Source organism: Lactuca virosa, chromosome 9 (assembly GCF_052849685.1).
Source record: "Lactuca virosa cultivar CGN04683 chromosome 9, Lactuca_virosa_CGN04683_v6, whole genome shotgun sequence".
Lineage (NCBI taxonomy): Eukaryota > Viridiplantae > Streptophyta > Magnoliopsida > Asterales > Asteraceae > Lactuca > Lactuca virosa.
Genome location: NC_136434.1, coordinates 33236760 through 33250089, shown reverse-complemented (window position 1 = coordinate 33250089; position 13330 = coordinate 33236760). Strand labels below are relative to the sequence as shown.

Genomic DNA, 13330 nt, shown 5'->3' with positions numbered 1-13330 from the left:
AAATTCATGCATGGACTCATATCAACCACCAAGATGACATTTTTATGCATCTAAAACTTCATAGGGACTGAGATCTAACACCTCTAACTTATGGAGTTGCCAAACTCACAAAAAGAACCCATGCGACCAAATAAACTCATAAACAAGCCCTAAACTCTAATAATCAAAATGAATCATCAAGGTAAGAACTTTTTACCTTCAAAAGCTTCCAAAGTTGATGAAGACTCTGGATCTAGAAGCTCAACCTCAACAAATGCTTGGTCTCTAAGTTCCTTATTCTTGAACACACACTAAAATGCCACAAAATCACTTCAAAGCTCAAGAACACTCAAAGAAGGGGGAGGGGGGGGGGGAACTAGGGTTTCAAAGGGACAAATTAATAGTGGAGGCTGATGAGAGTAAGTGTCCAAAGGCTATAATGATGTTTAGATAGGGCTCATGCCCTAAAAATTAGGCTTTGGTCTTGGCTGCCGTACGCCCCGCGTGTTAGGAATTGAGACAGGGTACACGCAGCGGAAACACTATCACACACACAAACGAAACGAGAAAATAAAGCAAGAAGGAACACAAGGATTTTACGTGGTTCGGATTCGGTGTAAATCCTACGTCCACGGGCTGCAACTAGATTTTCTTATTAACTCTATAAGATTACAATTTATAACTCTACAAGTTATATTTGATGCACACATACAAAGAGTTACATTGCACATATATATATTGAGATGTGCCGTAAACTTTTCTTCAATTCACATATTGTGAATATAATATTGCGGCCGAAAGTATGCATAGTCAAAGAAATATTAAACAATTGTTTAATTGATAGCCACCGTCCAACAATATTATTAAACAATTGATAGTGCGTCCAATTCAATATTCAATTGTTTTAATTTCCAAGTTTCATTTATGGCCCTTGAACTCTTAGGAACTTGTCAATTTGTTCAAGACTCCATAAATCTTAACAATCTCCCACTTGGAGGCTTGAACAACTTTAGCTTTTCTCCGCCATTCAACTCTCAATTATTCCAGTAATCTTAAAAAACAACCAAGTCCTTTTAGGCTTCCAGTTCCAATGAACAAGCTAAAACTTAGTCTGATTTCTCTAGTTGCAGCCGCCCCTCATCATCAATTACTAGAAGGGCCAGTTGAAGCTCCCACTAGCTCCAACTCAGTCGTGGCTAATCCCACCACCGACTCATCCTCTGTCTCAACTGGTTTGGACACTCCACCGGATCCAGAGATACACCGAGGACCACTAACACTCTCCAAACATAGCAAACATCCAACAGGAGAGAAATTTTCAGTCTTAGTCTTCAAAACCCAACGGCTCTTTGTAACTGTACCCGGAACACGCCCCGTGCTCCCACTGTCACAGAATCTCCTGACTGGTTTAGACTTTTCGACTCGTTCAGCTAACATCCCATTGGCTTCAGAATTCATGTTTGCAAAATGAACTCTCTTAGCCGTAGATTTAGCGAACCAGATTTTGTTGCTTAATCGGGATGGTCATACTTCCCTCAGTAGGTACCTCAACCATATACAATGACCCACGCTTCATACCACGAGCAATCACCAGATCACCATTGACCACCCTCCATTTACCACTTCCAAACCTTACTTCCAGTCCTTGTTTATCCAGCTGACCAACAGAAATCAATTTCTTCTTCAGCTCCGGAATCACCCTGACATCCTTCAGGCTCCATGTAGTTCCCAATGAAGTAACCAAATCAATATCTCCCATGCCCGTTACTTGAAGCATCTCGTCATTTGCTAACCGTACCTTTCCAAAATCTCCTTCTTTTAGATTCACCATCGTTTCCCCGTTGTCCATGGCGTGAAACGAAGCCCCTGAATCCATGACCCAAGAGTCTACAGAACTTTCCATACTGAGTATCAATGCATCATCCTCAGACACACTCTCAACACCGGTAATGTTCAATTCTTTCTTTGGACATTGACTCTTAACATGTCCCACCTCCTGGCAGTTCCAACACTTCACATTCTTCTTAGTTCTAGATGAACTTCTTCCCCGACTCCCACTGCTTCCACTATTCCTGCTATTCCATCTACCTCTTCCGACATTTAATAAATCAGAAGAGGAAGATCCACCTTGATTCTTGCGTCTGATATCCTCGCCTAGAACCAAATCTCTAACCCCTTCAAAAGTCATACCACTGGTCCCCACGGAACTCGTAACAGCGGTAACTGTTCCGGACCAGCTATCAGGTAGAGAAGCTAGTAGCAGTGATGCTTGAGTTCTCGTTATCAAATTTAATTCCCACAGATGATAATCTGGATAGAATTGAATTTAGATTGTTAATGTGAACCGTAACTGAGCCTTCCTCATTCATCCTTGTAGTGAACAACTCCTTCATCAAGAACACCTTGTTAGCCGCCGATGGTTTCTCATACATATTTGACAGAGCCTCCATCATACCACGTGCCGTGGTTTCATTCATGATGTTGAAAGCAACGCTCTTCGTCAACGACAATGTAATAACCGCCTTGGCTTTCTTGTCCTTTGAGTTCCACGCATCTTCAGCAGCTTTTTCCATTTTCTCCGGTTTGTCTCCGAGTACCATGTCCAAGTCGTTCTGACATAGCAATGCTTCTAATTGCATTTTCCACCAGCTAAAATCAGAACCATTGAACCTTTCGATTATAATCTTGTCTTCAGCCATTACGACAAACAAGATACAAATCAGGTACACTCGTGCGTGATAAAAAAAAACGATCGTACCCTCCAAAACCTCGCTAACCAGGCTCTGATACCAGTTGTTAGGAATTGAGACAGGATACACGCAGCGGAAACACTATCACACACACAAACGAAACGAGAAAATAAAGCAAGAAGGAACACAAGGATTTTACGTGGTTCGGATTCGGTGTAAATCCTACGTCCACGGGCTGCAACTAGATTTTCTTATTAACTCAATAAGATTACAATTTATAACTCTACAAGTTATATTTGATGCACACATAGAAAGAGTTACATTGCACATATATATATTGAGATGTGCCGTAAACTTTTCTTCAATTCACATATTGTGAATATAATATTGCGGCCGAAAGTATGCATAGTCAAAGAAATATTAAACAATTGTTTAATTGATAGCCATCGTCCAACAATATTATTAAACAATTGATAGTGCGTCCAATTCAATATTCAATTGTTTTAATTTCCAAGTTTCATTTATGGCCCTTGAACTCTTAGGAACTTGTCAATTTGTTCAAGACTCCATAAATCTTAACACCGCGTACACCACGTATGCCCAACGTACGTGGTTAAGTCCCCCGTCTCCAACCGCGTATGTACGCTAAGCATACCAAATGTACGCTCAACGTACGAGGGGCCATTCTTGCAAAAAATTATCAACGTTAAGGACCAAACAAGAACATACCTATAATCGAATGTTACAAAATCATTGCCGTATGATTGAAAAAATAAAAAAGTTATCGTCAAAATCTCGCGAGATGATATGACGATTTTGTAATTATGTGTGAGATTTTGGTATTTTCCGGTAATTGTTTGGAGGTTAAATAAGTAAAAAGGAATATATATATATATATATATATATATATATATATATATATATATATATATATACACACACATATTATCTTTGATACTATAAGAGCTTAAAATGCTAATATAAAAGGCTAACGAGCCATTTATATCTAAGATGTTGTATTTTATGTTGATAAATTAATTTTTTAAGTGGAAGAATCATCTCTTTATTTATATATCAATGTATTTTTTTTCTTTCTCCTGCTTATTTAGGATATCCTAAACCTAATAAACCTGTTTATCTAATTTTTATAACTATTTCATTTTAAATATTAATTTCTTGTTAGTTTAAGTTTGTTATGGATGAGCTTTTTAACCTAAAAACCGAAACGGAACCGGTTTAAACCGATTAAGGTTATTCGGTTCGGTTCCCGGTTTCCCTGGTTTATCATTTTCGGTTTTGGATTCTTTCGGTTCTAGTCCGGTACCAAAAACCTTCATAGGTAACACACTTCTTTTGGACCCGAACCGGAACTGTTTGAAACCAGTTAGTAGTATTTGGTTCCACGTTCATTCCTTAATCGGTTTTCGGTTCTTTCGGATCCGGTCTGGTTCCGGACCGGTTTACATCCCGGATACTCCAAAACAAAGATATAATACAGAAAAAAACACAAATGTAATAAACGATTATTAATTTCAGTAGTCTTGACATTGGGTTAAAAAATGAGGAAAAAAAAAAAAAACTTTAGAGACCATGGCGTGAATGAGCTTATTTCATTTTTGCTGGCCGAGAAAAAACAAATGTACTGTAAGTCTGTCCTCAAAACAATTTGGCCCAAAGCCCACACCACACCAAGCTAAAGCCCAACTCCGAACCTTACATCGGGATTGGGTGCGATACGCGCGCCTATACGGCTATACCAAGGTTTTCTCTTATTAATTAATTAAAATTAAAATTAATAAAGCTATATATCCACTTTGTAAAAATTACAATATTTCAATCGTAATAAATATATATTTAAACTTTTGAAAAGTAATAATATTTCCTCAGCTCAAATCATGAATAGTGTTAATAAGGGGAAAGTTCGAAAAACCATGTACCACTACCAGGGCAATTTCGTCAACTCCGTGCCTTGCCTTGCCTTGATCCGGATCTTGAACCCTTGGCCGTATATTGATCGTTGGATCAGCACCTCATCGACCGTTAACAGTGAGACCGAATGTAGGAGAGTGGCCCTCGAAAATTTCAAAAACTCGATCGATCCCGCTGCTTCTCATTTCCTTCCAACGTTCTATCATCTGTCCAACTAAACACACCGCAGACATCGAATAATCTCTCCATCTTGCACACAACACACACACACACACACACACACTGACTGTTTGCAGAGATGTCCGGTCGCCATGAAAAGGGCGTCAATGTTCAGGTTCTTCTTCGATGCAGGTACTGCGGATCTAATGCTCTATTTTCGCTTTTGTTGGTTCCTGATTTCGATTACGGTTTCGAGATTCCCTTTTTGATAATCTAATTCGTGTGTGGAAATATAATTGTTTGTTAGGCCTTTTAGTGATGACGAGTTAAGGAACAACGCGCCTCAGGTGGTAACGTGTAATGAGTATCAGAGAGAAGTTGCGGTTTCACAGAGTATTGCTGGGAAACAAATCGATAGGGTTTTCACCTTTGACAAGGTACCTGATTTACTAGAACACTTAAATTAAATTGATTCTTATTCTTTTCTTTTGATTTGAGGAATTTACAAATTGCATTGCATTTTAAGTTTGTGACTCGGGGATATTTACAAATTACAGACATGGTTCTGCGTTTTTATTTATTGTTTTGATGATGCATTGATCTTAACCCTGAAAGCAGTTTGATTATAAATCCACTAGCCAATGGAGTTATGTTAAACTAACTATCAAGTTATCAAATTTTAAACAAAGCAGTTGCTTTTTGAAGTACAATAACATGTCTTAGTAATTCGGTTTTTCAATTTGTGTATGTTGCTTCCTTGCTCCACTATCTAGGTGGTAGAAAGCCTTGAGGTTTAGATTCACTAGATATAAGAATGAAAAGAGATTTAATAACACCATAATGCTATGCTTACCAATCCACTATTATTATCTTTCTGTATGCAGGTTTTTGGACCTACCTCTCAACAAAAAGATTTATATGAACAAGCAATCACTCCCATAGTAAATGAAGTTTTAGAAGGATTTAATTGTACTATTTTTGCTTATGGACAAACAGGAACCGGAAAAACTTACACCATGGAGGGTGAATGTAAGAGATCAAAGGTAGTAGTCTCCTTTTCTTTTGTATCGATCTTGTAGCTTAATTTGTTACTTTGTTGTATGAGTTGTTACTAGTTATTGACTTTCTATGGTTAATCCTTGAACAGAGTGGGCGTGATGGAGAGTTGCCTTCACATGCAGGATTAATCCCTAGAGCTGTAAAACAAATATTTGACACTTTAGAGCACCAAAATGCTGAGTATAGTGTTAAAGTAACTTTCTTGGAGTTATATAATGAAGAAATCACCGACTTACTTGCTCATGAAGAGATTTCAAGAGTTGTTGAGGACAAACAGAAAAAGCTTTTGCCACTCATGGAAGATGGTAAAGGTGGTGTTCTTGTGAGAGGATTGGAAGAAGAGATTGTTACAAGTGCTAGTGAAATTTTCTCCTTATTAGAGAGAGGTTCTGCAAAACGTCGAACTGCAGAAACCTTGTTAAACAAACAATCAAGGTTTTGAGTTTTTCTTGATGCTCTTCAATGTTGGATTGAAAATGAAAACTCATTGTCCTCTAACAAAGTTACTTTTTTTTTTTTTTTTTTTTTTTTTTTTTCCTTCAGTCGCTCACATTCTTTGTTTTCTATAACCATACACATCAAAGAGTCCACCCCTGAAGGTGAAGAACTTATCAAATGTGGCAAACTGAATCTTGTTGATTTAGCTGGTTCTGAAAATATTTCAAGATCTGGTGCTAGGGAGGTAATTTATCCATCAAATTTTCATTGATAGTTAAAAGATTGTATCCTTTTTGTAAAATTTATAATTTGCAATTTTTAGGGTCGTGCAAGAGAAGCTGGAGAAATAAACAAAAGTTTACTTACTCTAGGAAGAGTAATAACTGCTCTAGTGGAGCATCTTGGGCACATCCCTTACAGGTTTGTATGAACCTTTTAAGCACTTTGACAAATTTTCCTTTACTCTTAACATTCATGGTTTCCGGATTTTGATTTTTGAGTTTTATGTAATCCAGGGATAGCAAATTAACTCGTCTTCTTCGTGATTCATTGGGTGGAAGGACTAAAACATGCATCATTGCTACTGTATCTCCTGCTGTTCATTGTCTTGAAGAGACCTTAAGCACATTGGATTATGCTCACAGGGCAAAAAATATAAAGAACAAACCTGAGGTTAGCCTCTATTCTTACATGTTAATCACCTCACCTTGTTTTTATACCAGATTGTTAGTGGATTATGCTTCCCTTTTGTCTTTTTGTTATAGGTTAATCAGAAGATGATGAAAACTACTCTTATCAAAGATCTTTATGGTGAAATCGAAAGACTCAAAGCTGGTAACAATTTGCTTCCTTTTTTATAACACAATGAAGAGACCAAAAGACTTATTTAGCCCTAACTGGTTAGCTAATTCTCTTTTATATTCTACATGCAGAGGTTTATGCATCACGTGAAAAAAATGGAGTTTATATGCCTAAAGAGAGATACTATCAAGAGGAGTTGGAACGTAAGGTACTGGACATTTTTTTACCCTTTTTGTAACAATGCTTGAGGTTTGTTGTAATCTTATTTTATTTTATAATCTTTATAGTTTGAATCAAATGAATAATTGGTGTGCATCATAATATAATTATATATAAATGTTTAACATTCTTTTTTGTTTAGTCAATGGCAGATCAGATTGAACGAATGGAAGTTAAAATAGAAAACCAAGAAAAGGTATTACAGTTTTAGTCTTGCTTTCTTTATTTTGGGACAAAAAATGGTTCTTATTATTGTCTCTTATTTTTTTATTTGTTGAATAAACAGCAATATGAAGAATTGCAAACTAAATTTAATGCACGTGTCCAAGAATGCTCAGATTTGAGTAACAAGCTCAATTCTACCCAGGTAAAATGCTACTAAATGACATACATTTTTGTTGGATTTCATATATTGTTACTAAATATATATAATTTTCTCTATTAATTATTCTTCAGAATGATTTAAATCAAACTAGTAAGGCACTAGCTAATACCCAAGAAGAATTAAAGAAATGTGAATATGTGATAAAGGAACGAGATTTTATCATAAGTGAACAGAAAAAATCAGGTATCTTTTGATTTCTTGATTTCTTCAATGTCAATTTTTTTAATTCTTTCTTTATATAAAATACTAATGAGTAATAAACATTGTAAACAGAAAATGCATTGACTCATCAAGCTTGTGTTCTTCGGTCTGACTTGGAAAAATCCCTTAAGGACAATTCATCATTGTTTATGAAGATCAGTAAGCATTCCCTTTTTTAAAATTTTAAAGTTTTCTCTTTTGATTTATTTGAACTTTTTTTTAAAAACTAGTTTTCCTGTATTTTATGCAGCAAGAGAAGATAAACTGAATGCTGATAATAGATCTGTTGTGAATAAGTTTGAATCTGAACTCACACAAGACATTAAATCTCTTTGCGACATGGTTGCCACATCATCATCTCAGCAAAATCAACAACTTCAATGCATTGAAAAGTTTTGTCATACCTTCATTAACATTAACGATAAGGTCAGTTGTTGACTCCAAAAAGATAGTTGCTTTGACTTTTGACTTTTGATTTCTTATAAACTTTTTTATGTTTTTAGGCTGTGAATGACTTGAAAAAGAAAGTTTGTGCTTCAAAAGCGTTGTATGTTTCTCACCTTGAGGCATTGCAAAACGTTGTGGTTTTACATAAAGCAAACTCTAATGCAAACTTAGAGGAGGTTCTATCTTTGACTTCATCTAATGCTTCTTCTGTTGAAAAAGTAAGTACTTTAATTCAATATTTTAAATCCATAAAGTCAACATATTGACCACACTTGTTTTGTCTGAATCAGGTATTAGCTGAAGAAGCATTTGAAGGACTTTCTATTTTTGATGAACTTCATGGCTCTTTATCAACTCAACAAGGCGAAATGGCACATTTTGCTAGAGAGCTTCGACAGGTATGTTTTTATTTATTTATTATGAGAGTTTATTTATTATTATCTTATCTTATCTTTTTTTTTTTGGTTTAAATTTTTCAGCGATTTAATGTCAGTGTTGGACATACAACGGATATATCCAACTTCATCAATGAATTCTTTGATAAGTTAATGGAAAAATCAAAAGATCTAGGAAGTCATGCCATTCAAGTCGATGAGATACAAACAAAAAACATTGATGAATTTCAGAAGGCATACGAGGTATTATATTATATATTATATAATATTAATAGATAATAGATAATAGATGATTATTCATCATTGAATCCAAACGTGATACAAAAACTCATTGCATTTTAAAAATAAATATTTTTTTTTCTCCAGGAACATGCGAAATCTGATGCTGAGAAACTTATTGCTGATGTAACTAGTTTATTATCTAACCATATTTGTCGTCAAAAAGAAATGGTTAGTTTAATTTGCCCTTTTTTTTTTTCTATGAATTGAAAGAGGAATTGATGGTGGAGAGTTTACATACAGGTGGACACACGACTAGCTACAATCAAAGAAACTGCGACTGGAAGCAAGAAGATTTTGGATGGACAGGTGTCATCGTTTGAGAGGATCACATCAGATGCGAAAAGAAAATGGGAAGAGTTTTCCACACAAGCAGAAAATGACGCCAAAGAAAGTGCTGATTTTGCTGCTGCTAAACACTGTCGCTTTGAGTCAGTTCTTCAGAAATGGTAATAAGAAGAAATAAATAATCCAGTTTTGATTTTTATACGTTCTTTAAAAAACGAAATCACTAACTTTTTTTCTTTTAATAATAATTTCCAGTTTTGATACGACTGAAACGGCTCTACAACATTCTAGAAAAACACAGGATTTGGTTATTGAAATGGGAAAAAAACATGTGACACAAGTCAACTCCTGTGTGAAAAGTGGAGTTGAGAGTAACGAACAGCATGATGTTGAGATTAGTTCCTTAAGGGCTACTGCTGAACATGATGTCTTGAAGAACAGCGAGAATATTTCAACGCACTTTCATGGTAAGTAAATCTTTTAAAAAAAAAAAAAATAAATTTGAATATTTGTTACCATAGTGATTGATGGTGTTTATGTTTTTTATATATACACAACACAGGTACATCAGAAGAAGAGAGAGAGGTAGTTTCTTCAATTCTGGAAACAACAAAATCTCAAACCAAAAATCTTGAAAGCTTACATAAGGATCATGGAACACAATCTGCCTCTATACAACAAAAGTCTCACGATACTTTCCACCAGAAATACATGGTATGGAATATGAAACTACAATGATTTTTTTTCTTTTCTTTTTCTAACATGTTATTATGTACACAGGATTATGAGGCAACAGGAAATACCCCGGTAAGAAGTGATACAGATGTCCCAAGTAAAATGAGCATAGAATCCCTTAGAGCAATGCCAATGGAGAGCTTAATGGAAGAATTCAGGGAAAATCATTCATATGAAGGAAAGGATTCCAAGATTTCTCCTGCTACTGCTACTACACGCCCACCATTGACACAAATCAATTGAAATTCCTATTTTTTCATGTACAAAATCTTGTTGCTTCTGTATATGATCAAAATATATCCCTGCTTGGGATTTAATGGGTTTTATATTAAAATCAAAGGTGGTAAGAAGATCGGGGAAAGTTATGATTAATGTAGGGATTTTTGTTCATTTGGGAAAATATTTAATTTCTCCTTTTTTTGTTATGTTGTAATGGTTTAGGGAAGAGAGTAGTATTGTTTTACTGTTGGATACTGATAGGATACCTTTCTTATATCACAGTTGAGATTTATGTTTGTATACGTTGTTTGTTTCAAAACTATGTTTTGGGTAAGATTTCTAAGTAAGGAACAAATAGATTATAGATGATTTCTAGAAATGTTAAGGTGTGAGTTTAAGGAAACTATGTTTTGGGTAAGATTTCTAAAGTCCTCGACCCCTCGTAAATTCTAAAAGAACCGGAAGCATGTAAATTATGGATTGATTTGTTAAGAGGGGCGGGTGTGGGCAACGCCCGTATGGTGTTATCCGATGTGGCAGCGCCATAACGGGGGAACACTGCCCCCCCTCCCGTTATTAGATGTTATGTTATCTCGCGCGATGGTGGTAACGTATCTTAACGCGTATAAAATCGACCGTTTGCAAATTCAAACCGTTTAAAAACGGTAACTTTAATAAAAAAAAATAAAATTACTAATTACATTTTCATTTTATATATATACCTCATTCTTTTTACTATACATATTTCTCTATATCTATCTCTATTTCTATATCACTCAAAACACAAACACAAAAATCAACCAACTATGGATGAATTTGATCCGGCCCATCCGTACAATGATGATAACGACGAAGACGATTTGTTCGTGAGTATGATGTACCGGTATTACACAGACAACCTACTACAGCCAGATCCAGCTCCACTACTCACGCGACGTGCGGCGTTAAATAGAGACCGTGAGGAAGGGCATCGGCAGCTAGTTAACGATTACTTTGCGGAAAATTGTGTCTACCAACCAAGCGATTTCAAAAGAAGATTTCGTTTGCGAAAAAATGTCTTTGAAAGGATAGCCAACGCTATGGAAGCAAGGTATCGTTTGATTCAACTTTTATAATTTACAAAATGTCACTTTTAGATAAAATAAATACAATTTTTACATGTTTAATATTTATTTAGGTATGAATTTTTCTAAATGAGATATGATGCTAGAGGCAAACGAGGCTCCACAGGGTTGCAAAAATGTGTTGCTGCAATTAAACTTATGGCAATGGGGGAGTCGCCCAATTCTGTTGACGATTATATGAGAATGTCTGAGAGGACCGCACGAGAAAGTTTGTATTTATTGGCAAGAGGTGTTGTCGAAACCTTCGGTGACCAATACTTGCGCAAACCTTCGTTGCATGATATGCAACAACTATATGTGGTGCATGAAGAAAGACATGGTTTTCCGGGTATGCTTGGGAGCATTGACTGCACACACTGGAAATGGAGAAATTGTCCCGTGGCGTGGAAAGGCCAGTATTCGAGCGGTCATCATGGAGCGCCTTCGTTGGTATTAGAGGCTGTTGCTTCACAAGATTTATGGATTTGACATGCTTTTTTCGGGGTTGCGGGTTCTAACAACGACGTCAACGTTCTCGATCAATCACAAATATTTGACGATCTTTTGTCAGGAAAAGCCTCGGATGCTCCTTTCACAGTGAATGAAAATGAATATAAGTTTGGGTATTACCTTACAGACGGAATATATCCACAATATTCCACGTTTGTGAAGGCGTTTCGACACCCAATAGATCCAAGGGACAAATATTTCAAGAGACGACAAGAAGGAGCTCGTAAGGACGTTGAACGTGCTTTTAGGGTTTTGAAATCAAAATGGCACATAGTTGAACATGCGGCGAGACCTTATGAGTTAGATACTCTACGATATATCATGTATGCATGTATCATAATGCATAACATGGTTGTCGAAGATAAAGGACGCAATATTGCAACGTATTCGCCTACGGAGCCAAGACATGTGCAATTTCAACCAGGGACATCAGAATATTTACATAGAGTGGTTGATATTCAAGATCAGCGAAAACACAAGCAACTCCGTGAAGACTTGGCGGATTACATCTATGTTGGTCACGAAGATGAACATGAATAGTTTTAGGCCAAAAAATGTAGGTTTTATCATTTTTTTTTTAAGGTTTTAAATGTTTTTGTGTTTTGTTGTAATTTTTTTAATGTTGTTTTTAATTTCAGTTTTATTAAAATTTTATTTTTACTTTTCAAATATAAATAAATAAAAAAAACAAATTCGAAATATAGAAAAAAAAACATCAAAAAAAATAAAAAAAAAATAAAATAGGAAATAATTGGTGTTATCACATGTTGCCCATTTCCACCTTGGGTGTTATAACACCAAATTGTGACTAGGATGATGAGGTGGACAATTTGGGTGTGATAACATGTAATAACATGTTGCCCACACCTAGTAGTCTAATGGAAAAGGGTCAAGAAGTTATGTTTTCTAAAGTTTAAGCTAAAACATTTTTTTCGGGCTCCAACCATACACTATAATTTACATTAAAAAAATATTTGAGTAAATTACACGAATCGTCTCTCGTGCAGGTGAAAAAATACATGTTATTTCTTTATTTTAAAAAATTAATTCGGATCGTGTCCCTCATTTGATTAAAAGTTGTATGTTTCATCCCTCGTTAGTTTAAATTTGCAGGTTTCATTTCTTGCGAGACATGAAATGACTATAATGCCATTTTCAATTTATTTTTTATATTTATGATTATTTTTAATTATTAAAATTTTTAATTAAATTTAATATATATTTCTTTTTTGCTTTGCTAGAGAAAACTTAAACACCACCATCGGAAAAATAGAGCACCACCGTAAACCCTCTTGACTACCGCCACTGACCACCACCATCACCACATGTGCGCTAAGATTTTGAGAAAGAGGGGAGATGTAATTACGAAAGTAGATCAACAAGAGATGTGTGGTTTCAGATCTAGCATTTTGGGGGGTTTCATGATGGATTTCACTTTGGGGCTTTCAGATCGAGCATCACCACCACCAGGAATCAAGGAATCAGAGGTGGTGA

General features: G+C 35.6%; 2 protein-coding genes across 2 annotated transcripts; both read left to right on the top strand.

The window, feature by feature from the left end:
- Positions 1–4739: 4739 nt before the first annotated feature.
- Positions 4740–10525, top strand: LOC145137227 (kinesin-like protein KIN-5C). The gene is made up of 22 exons (XM_079071367.1): positions 4740–4949; positions 5065–5194; positions 5642–5800; positions 5905–6251; positions 6360–6498; positions 6577–6674; positions 6770–6926; positions 7019–7088; positions 7187–7263; positions 7417–7470; positions 7561–7641; positions 7731–7842; positions 7933–8019; positions 8111–8286; positions 8364–8525; positions 8598–8705; positions 8787–8945; positions 9069–9152; positions 9225–9430; positions 9525–9736; positions 9832–9983; positions 10050–10525. The coding sequence occupies exons 1-22, from the start codon at positions 4897–4899 to the stop codon at positions 10245–10247; spliced, it is 3021 nt and encodes a 1006-aa protein (XP_078927493.1). The 5' UTR covers positions 4740–4896; the 3' UTR covers positions 10248–10525.
- Positions 10526–11029: 504 nt separating this feature from the next.
- Positions 11030–12376, top strand: LOC145139110 (uncharacterized). Its single transcript, XM_079073048.1, has 3 exons — positions 11030–11313; positions 11434–11675; positions 11898–12376. Exons 1-3 carry the CDS (start codon positions 11030–11032, stop codon positions 12374–12376), a joined length of 1005 nt encoding a protein of 334 aa, XP_078929174.1.
- The last annotated feature ends 954 nt before the right edge of the window (positions 12377–13330 follow it).